Source organism: Tursiops truncatus, chromosome 5 (genome assembly GCF_011762595.2).
Source record: "Tursiops truncatus isolate mTurTru1 chromosome 5, mTurTru1.mat.Y, whole genome shotgun sequence".
NCBI lineage: Eukaryota > Metazoa > Chordata > Mammalia > Artiodactyla > Delphinidae > Tursiops > Tursiops truncatus.
The window spans coordinates 20,353,491-20,371,473 of NC_047038.1; the positions used below are offsets into that span (position 1 = coordinate 20,353,491).

General features: G+C 40.0%; 1 protein-coding gene across 2 annotated transcripts in view; it reads left to right on the plus strand.

The window, feature by feature from the left end:
* Positions 1 to 17,983, plus strand: part of NDNF (neuron derived neurotrophic factor) — a 45,234-nt gene that overhangs the window by 16,360 nt on the left and 10,891 nt on the right. The window contains exon 2 of one of the 2 annotated variants that reach the window (XM_033856724.2): positions 12,140 to 12,328. In XM_033856724.2, coding sequence (XP_033712615.1) covers positions 12,141 to 12,328 — 188 coding nt within the window. In that variant the 5' untranslated portion in view covers position 12,140. Of the gene's footprint in view, positions 1 to 12,139; positions 12,329 to 17,983 lie in introns of those variants that run through there. The other variant, XM_073804888.1, reaches the window with a different exon arrangement.

Below are 17,983 nucleotides of genomic sequence, written 5' to 3' on the forward strand. Positions count from 1 at the left end.
CTTTCTCTGCTGCTTTTTCCTGCCTGTTGGTGAGCTCACGGCCTGCCTCTCCCTTGCCCACGCCTGTGTCGTCAGCCTCCTTGTCATATTATCCCTCTGTCTTGGGATTCCTCTCATGGTGCTGCTTGCCAGAAAAGTGCCTGGGAGCCTCTGCTACGTGACATTTGGCAGGTGTGGCTTCATCAGAAAGTTCATAAGTTTTATCTAGCCTATCCATTGGGACATAGCTTATAAAGGGGTCTGATCATATATGCCAAATGGCAATGGTTTCTTGTCAAATTTTCTTCATAACTTCTGTATCTGTCTTTCTTCGTTTCCTGCGCACTTACCACAAACAACCCCTTACCAGAAATTTTGACAAAATAGTTGACCTCATGCATCCTTTCCTTTGAAGCAACTACTGGTGTGTGTGTGTGTGTGTGTGTGTGTGTGTGTGTGTGTGTGTGTGTGTTGCCTTTCCCCAGTATGTCTCACCACCTTCCCTGTATCCGGCGGATCCCATTTCCCACCCTAACAACTGAACTCCTGCTACTTCCCACCTTGGCCTGCGCTCCTTTATGTTTGTCATAACACGAAGAGAACACCTTCCTCTTTTCTCCTCTTTTCTAATACTTTATCCAGTATAAGAATTAGCTTTCAAAAACTGCATCAAGATGGCCAGCAACTCAAAAATTATTTGATGCCAGCTGGAAATTCTGCTTGACTCATCTCATTTCCCTCTGTTTTCTTCCATCTCTTCATTACTTAGGTTTTGTCATTTTATTGTACCTGTGTTACTATAATCAAGGTGTTATCTTCGATTCCTCTCTTTTCCTCACTTCTTACCTCCAACTTACCTGCACATTCTGGTGGCCCTGCCTGTAAAACATATTCCCAATCTCTTCACTACTGTCCATCTCTGCCACGAGGTTTAAGCCATCAGCATGTCTACCGTGGACAACTGTAGTAGCTTTGCCTTCATCTGATCTTTCTGCTTTTACAGAGATGAGCTTGGTTTTTGCTTTGACAATGATCCCTTCCCTAAAACCCATTTTCTACACAGTAGACAGAGTTACACCGAAAAACCATGGACCAGATCACGGTCCTGGCCTGCTTAAAGGGCCTTCCATCACACTCAGGATAGAATCCTAACTCCTTCATATGGTCTGCACGGCTGTGTGTGATCTGCCCTTTGACCTCCACTCTGTTCCACACTGATAGCCTTTCCTCTCCATAGTGCCCCAGGCCTACTGCCAACTTAGGGCCTTCACACCTGCTGTTTCTCTGCAGGAATGCTGTTTCTCTGCAGGAATGCTGTTTCTCTGCAGGAATGCTCTTTTCCCTGCCATTTGTTTCACTGCTTCCTTTCCTTCATATCTCAGAGTAAATGTCATTTTCTCCAAGAAATCTTCTCTAAATATACCATCTAGAGTGGTCCTCACCACACTATCTTTCACACAGGCATCTTTTAATTCTCTGCATAGCAATGACTACCAGCCAATAGTGCTTTCTGACCTATGTATCTGTGTCTTGCTGTCACCCCCATGAGAACATGGATTCATGAGGTCATCCCTGGCCCCAGAAGAGGGCCTTGCGTGTAGCAAGGACCCATTACATATATGTTAAGTAATAAAATAGTGAATGAGTGATACGGACATGATTGGACTCTGGTGTCTGGGTTGTGTAACTTTTGTCTTTATGAGTAGATTATAAATTCCTAGGATATTTCTTTTGAGCCCTTATGTCACCCAGTTCAGTTTAGAATATGGAGTCAGTGCTTGGAAAATTCTTATTCTCTTGACTTTTAGCTCTTTTGACCATATTTAGTTTTTGGTATCCTAAGAAATCTATGGAGTATCTTACTGAAAAGTTCCCTTCTTGAATAAAATAACTGTAAAAGTATCAAATCTATAATTCATATACTATAGTCCCAACCTCCAGGAGGTCTACAACAACTCACCTCCAGTGTTTTAATGATTATTTCCAAGAAAGTAGAATTGGGTTTACTTGCCAGTAGAATTTCACATTAATATTCTTCTGTAGTGTTACCATGGCTGTGGAAACCCTTTCTCAAGGTTAACCTACAACAGCAACCATTCAATACATGAAATGGATGGACATGTTTCCGTAAAGGTAGGTTGATTTTTCTTTACTTCTGTCCTTAACCTGTTATTTCTCATCTTAGAATTAGATACAGAGGAACCCAAGTTGCATCGTGTCCTTGAGGAACTTAGTTTCTGCCCTGTGCTACCAGCTTTTGTGAGAAACAGGCTGAACTAACCCTAGACTCAGGGGCTCACAGCTACAGGGTACCCTGGAGAACACCTGGGCCAACAAGCCATCAACATGAATAGCTCTCCTGCCTGCAGTGGAAGTGTCTTGACTCTCAGTCTGTGATTTTTCCACTGAACCATGCTTCTTGACCTTGGGGGTGGCGGGAGACTTTGTGTGGAAAAGAACGGTGATCTTCGAAAAAGTAGCTTGTCCTGATGAAATATTTGTCCTTGCCTCTGCGGTCTTTCTCTGTGATCTTAGGGACATGATGTGAAATTTTAAGGACCCTCTTCAGAATGCAGTTCCCTGCTGATCTCTCTCCTAAGAATATTTTCTTCCTTACTTCTTGCTAGACCATAAACACCTCAAGAGGAGAGTATGTCTTGTGTTAACTGGCACGCCGTTCTGTGTCCAGCACATGGAGGGGGCTCAGATGACATTTGTTTACTGATGCAGTTCTACTTCTCTGCCTCAACTCCCTGACCTCCCCACCTCCATCTCCCTTCCCCAAATCTAGTTCATTCTTCTCCCTTCATCCTACTTCCACTCTGATTCCCATTCTGTCCTCACCAGCTCTCGGTGACTCTTCACTCCAACCCTGCTAAGCACTTATTATCTCAACTACCCTTTTCCTCTTGGTATGCGTTAGCTCATGCTGGAGGGCACTTTTATGCATGATTAATGTCCGCTTGACTCGATGGTAGAGAGTGGGACGGTATGGCTGTGTATTCAGTATTGTTGTACTCTCAGTGTATTTTTGGCGTGTTTTACACAGCAGGGACTCTGCTGACCATGACGATTCACTTTTGAGGCTGACATGTGCTGCTGTTAGATGCTGCTGGTACATTGCCACGTTCCATCTTAGCTACGTTTCTGTTGCGGATGGCGTGTGTCGTTTCTTAACTGCTTTGGAGAACATTGCACAGGAAGTCATTTCCATTTTGTTGCAGATCAACAGGAAATAAGGCTTAGTTGCCAAACTAAAGTAAGAAAAGCAAGCGAGCATATTCCTCCTCCCTTAGGGGCTTTCATTATTCCAGGAATCATTAGCTTCTCCCAAGACAGTGGAAATGAGCCCAGGTATCTCAATTGCACCTACAGAGGAAATTTGGAGAGGAGGAGGATATTCAGTATCTTGTTCCAGCTTTATTTTGCATTATCTTCTAAATTGCTTTTGAATTTATCATATCTTCGAATCACCTAACTAACAGATGCATTTTAGGAGATCTGCTCCTTCCTTTAGTAAAATGAGTGTGGCTTCCTGAATCAAAGACTACTCTCTATCTCTAGTACATTTATTTTGGCCATCTCTATTGTTCATGATTCTTTCCATTGGCATTAATTATGGTAGGAATACAGGGTCACTTCCTTTCAAACCTTATCCTCTTTCAAGCTGTTCTTATTATGTAGGCTTGGCCATCTTTTAAAATTAGAGTGCCCTAGCCTTGGCCCTGCTGTGAACTGCACACCATGAGGATCAGAGGGAAGGAGATGACAGAATGGAAACTGTATTCAGATCTTTGGCATGTTTTAATTTTACATTGCTTTTTCATACTAATTTAATTTCCTTCCAGAATGAAAGTTGGCAATCATTTAGAGAAGTGGTAGAGGAGGTTGGAATCATTGCAGCTGAAATGCCTGTGAAGGTCCCTAATCCATAGATTATTGACATAATGAACTCTAAAACCCTTAATAATCATTCCACTCTGTAATGACAGCCTGCATTTAGAGAGCTTTAGCCTATGTGTTCTGTGCCCAAGGCTGGTTCTGCTCTGTTGGGCTATAGGCGTTAGAAATATTGCAGCTCACCCAGCACGGGCAGGAAACCACTCCTTAGAGCAGACCAGAAGCCCTTGACTTCTACCTGCTTCTTTCACCCTTTTCAAATATGGAAACATACCAAACCACAGAATGCTCTATTTCCCTCAAATTTGCAACCATAGTAGAGGCTACTTGTATATTTATAGGAACAACCAACTAATTTCAGTTAACATTTTCATTGTTTGCAAAAGACGGCAGAACAAAACGACTTCTGGGAATTCAGCTTTTTTCACTTTTTTCTGCCTTGAGGGAATCTGTAGGTCCAGGCTGGACATTCTACTGCGTCAAGTGCACAGACAGACCCCCCCGCCCCCGCCCCCCGACCCCGCCACCTCTCCTTGCTCACAGATCACATCCTGGCAGGCACGGGGGCCATCCCCCCCGACCAAGGCTACGTTTTTTTTTTTTTTCTTTACAGCTAGATCAGATGCTTCAGATTTATTATCAGATGTGGCATGGATGATTCAAACAAAAACAAATGCCCTTGAGTTTAAAAATAGAAGTTAAAAGACTAAATATTTGCACTTAAAAAGGAAAAGAAAATAACAGAAATCTCTGCGGCAGACCATTCCTTGAAATTATCCTCACTAAATTATAATCATGCACTTTCCACTCTCTGTAATTAAACATTAGATTTTATTTATTCCAGATGCATTTGTCTCAAGTAAATTCAGAACGCCCCATCCTTCTTTTTGGTCATTGTAAGTTCATTTCATGTTTGTGGCCTACACATGATTGGGCGCATTGGATAGTTTTTAAGTGCATTTTAATGACTCTATGAATTTTCTTTTTAATTGTATGCTATGTGTGGCCTGTTTATCCTGATGAATCTGATTATTAAGTTTTATACCATGTAATGTCTATAGGAGCTCGATGACATTTTTTACAAATACGTTCACATGTTCTACAAGGAATTTGCAGAATCTTGGTGGTTGGTGGTAAAGGGATGGAGGAATTTGCTTTGATCATATAACTCACAGGTAGGTAGAGCTGCCGGCTGCTGTTCTGAGAAATCTACAGAACTGAGAAAGGTTGCAATGCCTTAATTTATATGACATCTTCTATTCACAGAGCCTTGGAAGTTCCATGAAAACCTTAAAGAACTTTTTATTTACCAGCCTTGCAAATTTCTTAGATTAGTGAAATGATGTAACTAAACAGCAGTCTATAAATATTAAACGCAAGCATTTTAATGGTTTGAAATATTCACTACTCTTAAGACAAGGTTCTCAATTAGGATTTGTGGTTAAATTCATTGAATACCTATTTCAAAGTAAAAAAAAAATTAACCAGATTTATTTACTTACTCTCATTGTTTACACAGTTTCAAATAATAATTTTTTTTTTTTCTTGCGATACGCGGGCCTCTCACTGTTGTGGCCTCTCCCGCTGCAGAGCACAGGCTCTGGACGCGCAGGCTCAGCGGCCATGGCTCACGGGCCCAGCCGCTCCGCGGCATGTGGGATCCTCCCGGACCGGGGCACGAACCCATGTCCCCTGCATCGGCAGGCGGACTCTCAACCACTGCGCCACCAGGGAAGCCCTCAAATAATAAATTTTTATTTTCACTAAGTGAATCAGTGGATTAACCAAGATGATAAGTTGACTATGTAACTGAAGATAACTTTTGCAAAATGACGGTAGTAGAGCTGCTGCTGACTCCCTGGGGAAAGTTTTATTTGCTTTTAGGCCTATTGTGGTTTTTTTGTGGTGATAGAGGTCATCCTGGGTGGTTAGTTGGTACACTGATAAATTATTCCAGGCCCCTTTAATTTTTTTTCTTGCATACCATTTGACCATTTTACAATTCTCAAGCATTTCCACAGGTTTGTGGGAAAAGGTTGTGCCAGGTCAGTTTGACTGTTTAAAAGCCACGTAGAATAAAATTGGGGGCTTCCCTAGTGGCACAGTGGTTAAGAATCCACCTGCCAATTCAGGGGACACGGATTCGAGCCCTGGTCCGGGAAGATCCCACGTGCTGCAGAGCAACTAAGCCCGCGAGCCACAACTACTGAGCCCAAGTGCCACAGCTACTGAAGCCCGCGTACCTAGAGCCCGTGCTCCACAACAAGAGAAGCCACCGCAATGAGAAGCCCGTGCACCACAATGAAGAGTAGCCCCCGCTCGCCGCAACTAGAGAAAGCCCACGGCGTAGCAACGAAGACCCAACGCAGCCAAAAATAAAAATAAATTAAACAAATAAATTTTTTTAAAAAAGGTCATGTTAATGCTGAAAATAAAGTCTTAGAATTATTTATGTGTTTTCAGTTACCCATTAGCTGCTCTACTCCCTACCCATTCTGGGACAATACAAATGCTTTATATCTCTACATTGGCATTTTGTTTAAAACTGATCTTCAATTCACCCACTGCGGTCCACGCTCCGCGTTCTCTCTGTGGGGTAGGGCAGCAGAGAGCCCAGCAGGGAAGGAGGCAAATGGGAGAAGCAGCTCCAGTCATCACAGCCCTCAAACATTCAAAAGCAGCTCCCCTCCACCCTTCTAGAGCTGTAGTGTTCACTCGCTCGCCAGAGAGGGGGCAGCAAATATAAAAATAAAATTGCATATTTAAAAGGTTCTTTTAGAACCATTGCTCATGTACCTTTACTCTAACATCAACTAATTGGATTCATATAGTGTATCTAAATAGCTTGAATTTAGATATCTCTGTGTGTGTGTGTGTGTGTGTGTGTGTGTGTGTGTGTGTGTGTAGTCTAAACTAATAATAGTTTAGTTTATTAGTTAAACTAATAAACTTTAATAATATTTAAAGTTATTTACTTTTCAGTGCCCAAACCTGTCTCTACCTTTCCAGGTATAGAATACATTGTTAATCTCATTGGACAATTATATTTCAAAACAATTTCTCCTTTTAATCCAGGACACATTGGCATTCCAAAGGTTAAAACTACCTCATATCTCCAATAATCTGGATTCCCAGTAATCTAGATTAAAGTTTGAGGTATATCAAATCATTAGGTCATTTTTGTTTTCTCATTTCTGTTTTGGTAGGATAGGAAGGAATGTTCGAATATGGGGAAGGCCTCTGACAATATGAACAATCTCAGAGTTTTAGATTAGCATCTATGAACACGATTCACCAGAACTTTTCAATCGAAACAAAGTCAATCTTCTCAGTAATAGAATAACACCACCTAGTTTTTCTGGGCTGAAAATCATTGTGCAACCAAGTTGATTGATCTGCCTAGTAAAATAAAAATATTTGGAACTATCCTAGCAACTTTCTACTTCTGTTGGAACTAGACCCTTGACTGTAGAAAGATAGCAAGATTTCTTGCTGTGCAAACACATTTCCTAGATTATCCACAAGATGTCCATGACAGAAGTAATAATGCTGAATGAGAAATTCTAAGAAACGTTATTTACTTTAAACTTTAAACCTAGATAAGCTCTAGATACCTAGAAGTAACAAAAAGAAATGAGAGGAAAAGTTATGCCATTAGAGGGCACTTTTGTAATCTTAGAAGAAAAGTCTGTTCTTATAGACTGGATTACCCAAGGCTTATTCTTAAGCAGAATGTATTTTCAGTTGTTTATTTAAAAGTGACTAATTCTTAAGCTGAATGTCTAAGAGAGAACATTTTTTTTGGTAGGGAAAAAAATCTGTAAAATTCCATCCTTTAAACAATACTTACATAAAGCTTTAAATTTGAATAAGTGAATATAAATTGTGAAAACATGCACAATATGTCTGCATAATCGTTTTTTGATTAGCTATATTCAATGCTTCTTTTAAGTACATCTTGTTAAAAAAATGCTGCCTGTAACCTGATCAAATTGAACAAATTATTAGGCTTCCCTAAAAACGGAGTATGTTTTTCCCCAGCAATACATGGATGTTATTAGATAACATTTTGAAAACAATAATCCTACAGAATATAAAGTCCTGTGTTTGGGGAATCATACTAATTTTTTCCAGTTTTATTGAAAAATAATTGACATACATCACTGTATAAGTTTAAGACATACATCCTGGTGGTTTGATTTACATACATTGTGAGATGGTTACCACAATAAGTTCAGTTAACACCCATCTTCTCCTGTAGATACAATAAAAAGAAAAGGGATCATACTCATTTTAAACACTTTTCTGAAAAGTATCTGTTTTGCCCATAGTTGATGTGGCAATTTAAATAGCTAAAATTGTTTCAGAAACGGAAAGTGTGACCTGATAGAACTTTAGTTGAGGATATACGATTTTTTTTTTTTTAAAGAAAGCAAAAGATAGTTTAGTCTATTCCCTATTGGTGATTATCTAAATAAAAATGTCTACCTGAGCCAGTGTGAAGTCAATAAGCCAGTAAAATAATTTAACAAGTAAAATCTTAGTGTCAATAACTGTGAAGAGTATGAAATTTTACCCTCCTTGCAAGCTAACAAGTTAGCCTGCCGTAGTTTCATGGATGCTAGATGGCATGAGACTCCTGGGTCGGCGACAAAGGACTTTATTACGCAGCAATAGCAGGAGCCACAGATCCACAGCAGCAGCATTTTCTCCCACTGCCTGACCCCCCAATTCTCGTAGGATGATTGAAAGAGGGCCTGATGGCATCAGCCCATATAGTGGCGTTTATTATAAGAGAGCAGCCCTGAGCTTAGGGAACCCAGATTTTTGTAATGGGTAACAATCACGCCTGCTCTTTGCTCCAGAAGCTTTATCTTCCAAGGCTGTTTACTATACAAACATCCTTGAAAAGATAATCTGGAACAAAGGCAGTCAGTTCTTGTGCTCCCCACATATGCACAACCAAGCACAGAAACCCATGGAGTATTGTCTTTTTAACACTTACTCTGCATAATCCTATCATCTGAAGTTGTTCACTTTACTAAATATTACATGGCTAACTAGCTGACCTGGGGGAATATGTAATAATCATATTTACCACACTCCTGATAGCTTATATTTCTCATATCATATTGTATTCACTATGTGTTCTTATGTGTCCAAGCCTCAGTTTGATCATTCTTGAGATGAGATGAGATAAATAATAGGGCCTACATCATAGGCTTGTTGCTGGCATTCATGAGATAATAGACATGAAGCACTTAGAAGAGTGCCTGGCATGCAGCACATACACAACAAATTTATTAATATTGTTATTAACTCAAAATTCATCTCTGCTTATTAGCTGATGTAATAAAGAGAAAGTTCCTCCCACAGGCAGCTGAGGATGCTGGGAAAATTCCCACCAGTCATAACATGCTAGCTGTCTAACTCTGGGGCTGACCTAAATATCCCAAATACCCAGGGGCATTGGGCAGCTTGTCCTGTTCAGCTGTGGTACTGTGCAATTGACAGCTTTGCGGGCAAATATGGGGCTCGTGGGAGAAGGCTGCCCTTGAGCGGTTCTAGGGCAAATACGCCCAAGTATCTCACACTCAAGTGCTGCCATGGCATGTTTGCTCTAAGTTCCTAATAAATATGGAAAGCCAAATTCTAACCCTTTCTAAAGAGACATATTTTATTATCTGGCCTCTTCTGCTCTCAGGAGGCAAACTTTCAGAGATGCTACTACAAAGTAAACTGAGTGTGTTTTATTATGCTGAAATAATAAGTATTTCTTTATAGGGGCGGCATATCAAATTCTATTCAGATTTTCCGTTTCTGTTGGCTGCAGGATGAAGGGCATCAGAGGAGAGGGACTGAGGGTCGTGAGTGGTGATCCCATTCGGTCTACTCCACCATGTCCCTATTTGTTTTGAATAGGTTCACTGAGCTTTGATATTTGATCCCCCCAGCCATCTTTTGTAGATATAACCTTTGTTTGCTTTTAGTAACTCCCATGACCTCTCGTTTACATCCCCAGCTTTCCTTGGATTCCACCTTGACAATCACCTGGATATCTGAGGGACAGGTTATTTAATGAAACTCAAGGAGGCCTGTTCTTATTCCTAAACTGCTAGCTATTTGGGAAGAGGATTTCAGTGTTCAGTCTCAGAATCATCATTTGTTTTCAGAGTTTAGAGATCATCCATCCAAACCCTTCATAAAATTGAGGTCCAGAATTTTAAGTGAATTGCCTAAGATGACACTTCTAGTTAGCAGCTGAAACTAAAAAGTCAAGTTTCTTAGCTCTCAGTCAAACTCTCATTCAATGGCAATACAATTGAGAAATAGGATGGGAAATAAATGTTTGGGCTCTGCAGTCAGATTCACTTGGGTTTATATCCTTTCTCTGCTTATGTTAAAGGAGGTTTATACTTATATAAGAATAGCACCTACTTCACAAGGTTATTGTGAATATAAATGCAGCTTCGCACCGTGTTTTGCACATAGTAACTCCTAATTACTGCGGATATTTATATGGAAAATTGCAGAGCACATGGCAGAAAGCAAATTTTGAAAAAGTAAGTTAAAGGAACTTTCTGAGCAAGCTCACTGGGAAAAATTACTTCTCAAACTCTCATAGAAGAAAGAAAAGCTTATTCCCTTCAAAAAAATATTTTCAGTTGTATGAATCTATTTTTGGTAGCACTCAAAGAAAACTTAAAGTCAAGTGATGGTTTAAGTAGAGGTGACCGCATAGCTATAGCAATGACTATTTAGAAATAAAACTGGCATTCTCTTCATTTCAAATTATTGCAAATATTTGCATTTGACTTTCTCACTACTTAAAGTACTTCAACGTAAAAACACTATATTTCCCTAATGCTTGAATTCCCTGATGTATGTTGTCAAAGAGATAAGGGAAAACAACTCCTTACCTAGTTTTTTCTGTGAGGAAAACAGGCACCAAATCCTCAAAGGAAGCAAAGCCTTTCATTAGCACTTGAGGTGAAAAGAACTCGCCTACCTGCGTCTTCCTGTTGGGAAAGGGAAACATGTAGAAGATGGTGTCCTTGAAACAATCCCTAAAGCAAGGTGCCCTAGAGAATGATCCATGATTGCTTATAGGATTTTTAATTTTATTTTTATTTTTTTGCGGTACGCGGGCCTCTCACTGTTGTGGCCTCTCCCGTTGTGGAGCACAGGCTCCGGACACGCAGGCTCAGCGGCCATGGCTCACAGGCCCAGCCGCTCCGCGGCATGCGGGATCTTCCCGCATCGGGGCACGAACCCATGTCCCCTGTATTGGCAGGCGGACTCTCAACAACTGCGCCACCAGGGAAGCCCTGCTTATAGGATTTTTTATGAAAGTCAGTGATAAATATCAAAGTGTAACTCAATGAAAACTGAAGTGGTAAATATATAACTCTGCTGGAGGTTAAGACAAATGACCTACGTATAGAACTTTCCAATGGTCTTTTTTTTTTTTTTTTTGGCTCCGCCACAGGGCATGTGGGATTTTAGCTCCCTGACCAGGGATGGAACCCTCTCCCCCTGCATTGGAAGCGTGGAGTCTTAACCACCGGACCACCAGGGAAGTCCCCAGTGGTCTTTCTTGATTTAAAGTGGGAATCCAAGCCCACTTTTTAATATGGTAAAAGTTTATATATAAGTGTTGTGTTGAAGAGTCTGGTAAACCTGTAATATTAGACACTGGCAAATAACTCATCTTGGGATTTTAGACAAATTGCTTATCCTGTAAGAAAGTTAAACTTTATAATCTCTTAAAATCTCTGATTTATGAAAATCTGATTTGCAGAATAATTCTATATATGATCCTTAATCAAATTTTAAGGACGAAGAAAAGTAACTGTGTAGTGGTAATTTTCAGGCTCTCAGTGGGTCTCTGAGACTTATGTTATGGTTTAAGCTTTGAGACATTTGTATGGAGATGTCTACAATGACCATATTGGCTTCTGCCATAATGAAGGGGGAACTTTTCTCCCTGAATACCCAAGGAAGTCAATGCACCAAGAGTCCTTTTGTTTCAAAATCTTTTTAATATCTGAAATTCTGGTGAATTCATTGTCAACTTGTTGAAATACTTTGAAAAAAAAGAACTGGAAAGTCGCCTTAAAGCTCATGTGCATGTATCCAAAATACATAATACAGCGCTTTCTGTCAAAACCAAATAGTGTGAACCCTTCAGAAAGTTCGCAACTTGCCCAAGTGTTTTGCCTGTAAAATTAATGTAAGCAATTCTTTTTTGTTGCCCCAGGATGGTGCCTCTCCACTGGTGTATGCTGTGGCTGCTGTTACCACTCAGCTCCAGGACCCAGAAGTTACCCACTCGAGATGAGGAACTCTTTCAGATGCAAATTCGGGACAAGGCATTTTTTCATGATTCGTCAGTAATTCCAGATGGAGCTGAAATTAGCAGTTATCTCTTTAGAGACACACCTAAAAGGTATTCTCCCTGCAGGACTTCCTTTATCAATAAGCTCAGAACGGGTGTCTCCGAAAAAGAAAGTGACCTTTTAGACTTAGTTTAGGTAATTTGCAGTCAACCTCTGGATAGCATTGCCTATTTTTCTCTAAGTAAGAAAATAAAACGGCAGTGCAACGTCTAGCCATTAGACGTCTCTTTGATTCTCGCTGATTGTGATCTTTTGGGTGGAGAGAGAAGTCCTTGCGTGTCTAACGTTTTGGAATGGTCATTTTCTTTTCTTCAGGATGGTAGGAAATTTCTAAGAATGACTCTACAGGATGAATGCAATTAATTGAACACATATGATTCTTCAAGGGTTTGCATTGGCTTGTAAGGATAGTATTTCTTTGATCAATATGATTGGTTCTGAAAGCATCAAACCAAACAGAGATAAAAACTGGCCCCTCGGGCTTCCCTGGTGGCGCAGTGGTTGAGAGTCCGCCTGCCGATGCAGGGGACATGGGTTCGTGCCCCGGTCCGGGAAGACCCCACGTGCCGTGGAGCGGCTGGGCCCATGAGCCATGGCCGCTGAGCCTGTGCTCCGCAACGGGAGAGGCCACAACAGTGAGAGGCCCGTGTACCGCAAAAAAAAAAAAAAAAAAAAAAACTGGCCCCTCACTTATCTTCACTCCAACATCAACATATTGAACTCACATAATGCTTCTAAGTATTTTGACCTTTAAAACTTACATATATCAACATATATCAATCAATCAATCAATCAATCATATAAACTAATTATATTTAAAGTTACTTACTTTGCAGTACCCAAACTCCTCTTTATCATATTTCAAAAACAGTTTCTCCTTTTAACCTAGGGCACCTTGGCATTCCAAAGGATAAAACTATGTCATGTCATCAATAATCCATTTTCCAAAGATTGAGGTGTATCAAATTATTGTCGTCTTTCTCTTGTCACTTCAGTTTGTTTTTTTTTTTTTTCTTGGTACGCGGGCCTCACTGTTGTGGCCTCTCCCGTTGTGGAGCACAGGCTCCGGACGCACAGGCTCAGCGGCCATGGCTCACGGGCCTAGCCGCTCCGCGGCATGTGGGATCTTCCAGGACCGGGGCACAGAACCCGTGTCCCCTGCATCGGCAGGTGGACTCTCAACCACAGCGCCACCAGGGAAGCCCCGTCACTTCAGTTTTAATTGACAATAAGAATGGAACGTGGTGCTCCTCTTCCACTGAATGGCACAGACATGTTACCATCCGGTCAGTCTGTGTGAGAGTAGATAATCAGTTTTCATATTTTGACTGGTGTGACCTATTGTTTGGGTATAATTTCAGCACCATCTGAATGAAATTATTTGTTTGAATGGAAGTAATAGATTAGGAACTGATTTGTCAGTAATATATAAAATAATTATGACTCTTTCAATGACATTCCTAAGACTGAAGGCACAAAATGCAAGGATGATTATACTAAAGGAACTTGATGTCTTAGTATTTACAGAGACTTAGTCTGTGAAAAGAAGGAAGGGTAGAGGAGGCAGTTTTAATGATTCAAATTAGTCTTAAATATCAGCTGAATTCATGCCGAACCATTTTGCTTGTCATATTCTTTTGTCTCTTGAAACTTTTGAGTGAATCCAAATTTTTCTTTAAAAAATTACTTTGATTTCCCAAATGTACTTGTGCACTGCTTTGCAGTGTTCTTTAAAGCACAGCATTCCTCATTATGTAATCATTTCACTTAATCAAATAAATGGTTTATCTTTGATCTTCCAGTCTCTTAAAAACTAAATAAGTTTTGGTTCTAAGCGCTGTCTTAAAATTACATTTTTTTTTTCTTTGAAGCAACATGTTTTTATTATAAGACATTTCAAAACAACACATGCTCCTTTCCTCCTTCTGTTTTTATTTCTTTCATTTGTTCATTCTTTTGGGTTTTTTCCCCCCCGCACAAATCATGATTGGAGACTTTGATATCTACATTTGGATGCAATGTTAACAATAGTTAAAGAGTTGTGGCCACAGTCATTTCTAGGGGTAAAATATGTGATGGGAGAACCCATATAGACATTGTTGATATTACAACTAAAGATGAAATTCCAGATAAAGTTTGGAAGCAGAGAATAGCAAAAGAAAACAAATTCATTAATTATGCTTATGTTTATACATAGATTCCAAAGTCTAAATGGTTCACGGAGTGTTTATCCCTCAACTCTGGCCTTATAATTTGGAGCATATTTGTCACATTTCTGTCTCCCTCACTAGCCAGTAAATACCTGGTGCTCATAGATCGTGCCCTATCATCTCTGATTGCAGCTCCGTTCCATGAGTGCACTGTGCATGGTAGACAATAAATGTTTGTCAAATTGTTAAAGTTTATTCAGATTGTCTTTTATCCCTAATCATAAGTGCTTCCATATGAAAATGTTGACTTAGAGGGACTCTCTGATGTTTCATATGTAAAATGATTACCCTGTGGAATGCAAGCATTGTTTTCTCTGTTATTGGTTGCTTATGGCCTGTATTAAAGTTACTAAGACACAGTTGCATACTTTTGGAAATAAACTACTTTCTTGATTGAAATGAGAACAGAAGATAATAGGTGAACGTGCACATTGATTTCAGCACTGGTTAGCTCGGCTACCCACATAAAAACCAAAAACAAACAAAACTAAAAAGTTTCGAATACTTTTAAAATTACACAATGCTAAATAAATTATTTTGTCTTACCTAATTCTTTGTAATGTTCATAGGTTCAGTCATGTTTATGTGGTTAATATCACCTATGCAACCTGGCCAAAGGAACAAAATTCTACTCTCCAAAAGTTGACTGAATTTGAAAATTAAACCATCTGACACCTCTCTTTAGGGATGCTTAAGTCCATAAACCTTCCATATAGTAAAGAGTACAATCATCTAGTTATTTTGTTTGGATGATTGCCTAAGTTTACTATATTCCGAACAAGCTTTTTTTGCTTTTATAGGGTCTTCCCTTTATTTGTCCTTCCACAGCCCTATTTCCACCCTCCAGCTCCTAATTCATCTTGGAATAATGAAGGGGGGAAAGCACATATATTTCCATTCAGATTCAGTATCTTCAGGTAGAAACAGACTAAGTGTAGGTATCCTAAGGCTAGAATAAGGTAGGTGTTATGATTCTTGGGTTCTGTTTATTCATTTAGTAATGCATTCATTAAGAAGACTTTATCAAGTACTTTCTACCTGCAGAAATCTGTGCTAAATGCTGAGAATAAAATGACATGGAAAATGAACCCTAAGTGGGCCTTTGTTGGGAAAATGACATTAATCGAATAATAATATAAATATATAGTAACAAATTGCAATAGGTGCCCAAAGTGAAAAGTATAGGACACTCAGAGCATGGGAGAGAACCTGAGCCAGAACAGTTAGAGAAGGCATCCCTGAAGAAGTGACATTTAAATATTAGTAAGGGCATGTACATCAACTATATTTCAATTAAAAAATTATTTATTTACAAATATTAATAAGGACTAAGGGGTGTATTTCAGGCAGAGCAAACAACATCCCAATGGCTCAAAGAAGCCCTACGTGGTTCGAGCACAGAAAGCAAAAGGGATGATGACATGACAGTGAGGTAGGCGGAGGCCCCACTGCTGGGGAAGTTGTAGACTCTCTGAACAAGTAAAGACTTTTTTCCCCAAAAGTGAAAAGCTAAACTTATTCATTAATCCAACAAATATTTATTAATAATTATTTTAGTCTCTAAGTCTTCATCAATGAACTAAATGCCCTGTCCTCTTGTAGCTTTCATTCTAGTTGGGGGAGGTGGGAAAATAAAAAAACAAACAAAGGTATATCTAATACATCAGGTAGTGATAAGTGCTTTGAAGAAAAATGAAGAGGAGTAGAACAGCTTCACGGGTAGGAAGGTGATGTCTTACATAAGGGGTCAGAGTCGGTCTATGGCGAGATGGTGACCGACTCTAGAGAAGAGAGTTGATGCAGTGACTGAGCACGTAAGGTCAACAGCTGGAGGATGAGCATCTCAGATGGAGAAACAGCAAGTTCAGAGGCCCTGAGGCAAGAGTGTGCCGTAGTCATTCCACAGAGAGCAAGGAGCTGAGTAAAGAAGGGAGAGAATAGAGGAGACGAGTTTAGAGATTTGGTTGGGGACGCAAATCATTGCAAGTTCTGAATGAGACAGAAGCTCCTGGAGGGTTTGCAGCGAGTGTGTTCAGACTTAGGTGTACATGGATATCTCCTCCTGGAAGGAGGTAAATAAACTAAGGGGGTCAAAGTGGAAACAAGGCCAGTCAGAAGGCTATTGCAATGCTCAGACAAGAAAAAATGGTGGCTTGATCTGGTGGTAACAGGGAAAGTGGAACAAAGGGATGGACTCTGGGTATATTTTAAAGATGAAGCCAAAAAAAAAAAAAAATGACTGCTGATTCAGTGTATGTGGAGTGGAAGAGTAAGAAAAAGTCAAGAATGCCTCTAAAACGTTTGTCCTGAGCAACTGGAAGGTTAGGGCTGTCATTTACTGAGTAGAGACAGACTGCAGAAGTTGGTTTGATGAGAGAATGAGAAGTTTGGATTAGACATCTTAAGTTTGAAACTTTCAGTAATCTCTAAAGGAAGATGGTGAGAAGATAGTTGTCTCTAAAATTTGGCTAAGAGTTCAGGCTGACAATTTACATTTGAGAATCATTAAAATAGAAGAGCTTAAAGCTGTGAGCCTGGGTGAGATCACACAGGGAATGAGCACGGGTAGAAAAGAGTGTCCTAGCACAGGCCCTTGGTTCACCCCATGGGTTAGAGGTCGGGGAGGTGAGAAGAACTGCAGAGGAGGCTGATGGAGCAGCTGGCCACGGTGGTCAGTTTGGAGAGGGTGTTGGGGTAGATATAGAGAGAATCGAGAGGCAAAGAGGTACCCAGGAGGTGCAATCTCTAGGAGGTGAAACTTGCTTATTTTTTGCCGTGAAACCAGTGAGGAAACCACTGTTCCCTCCCTTGCAAGATTATGGGCTTTGAAAGATAAATGGAATCATCTAAATTATTCAGAGTAAGAATATATAGCATTGTTATACATAGGCAATATTTTTGTTCTACTTAAAAGTTCTTTTGAGACATCATTTAAAAAATCGAAGGGGAAAGCATAGAGGAGAATGTTTCGTTCTTTTAAAATGTTTTCAAATCACTAGGTTATTAATTCAACAGAAAATCTTAGTGACAGAGAAATGTGCCTTTCCACTGACTGACACAGTTATCTTTGCCTTTTAAAAATATTTCTCAAATGGTCATTAGATACCTCTCTCCAAAAGGATGTGGAATAGTAAAACTGAACAAAAGTCAAGACTGTAAAAGCCTGAATACGTGTTATTTTGCCAGAGACCAACATGCATTTTAGAAGGACACTGCTGTGAAAATGATCTCTTGGAATGGTTGGCGCTTTAGAATGCCCTTGGGGTAACTTATAAATTTATCGCCAAATTTATGGAAAATGCAGTACCTGTAGGGCAACGTACCTGGAAATTCCTCTTGGTTGTGACTTACTTTGCACTGGTGTTAAATAACACCCCCAAACTGGTAAGTTTTGATTCTTAACTCGAGTAACACCCAAACTCCACATTTTGGTTCAATGTCTTTCAATTATTTCAGACTGTGTCGATGGTAAATCTGGTCGCAGAACCTTGGGCT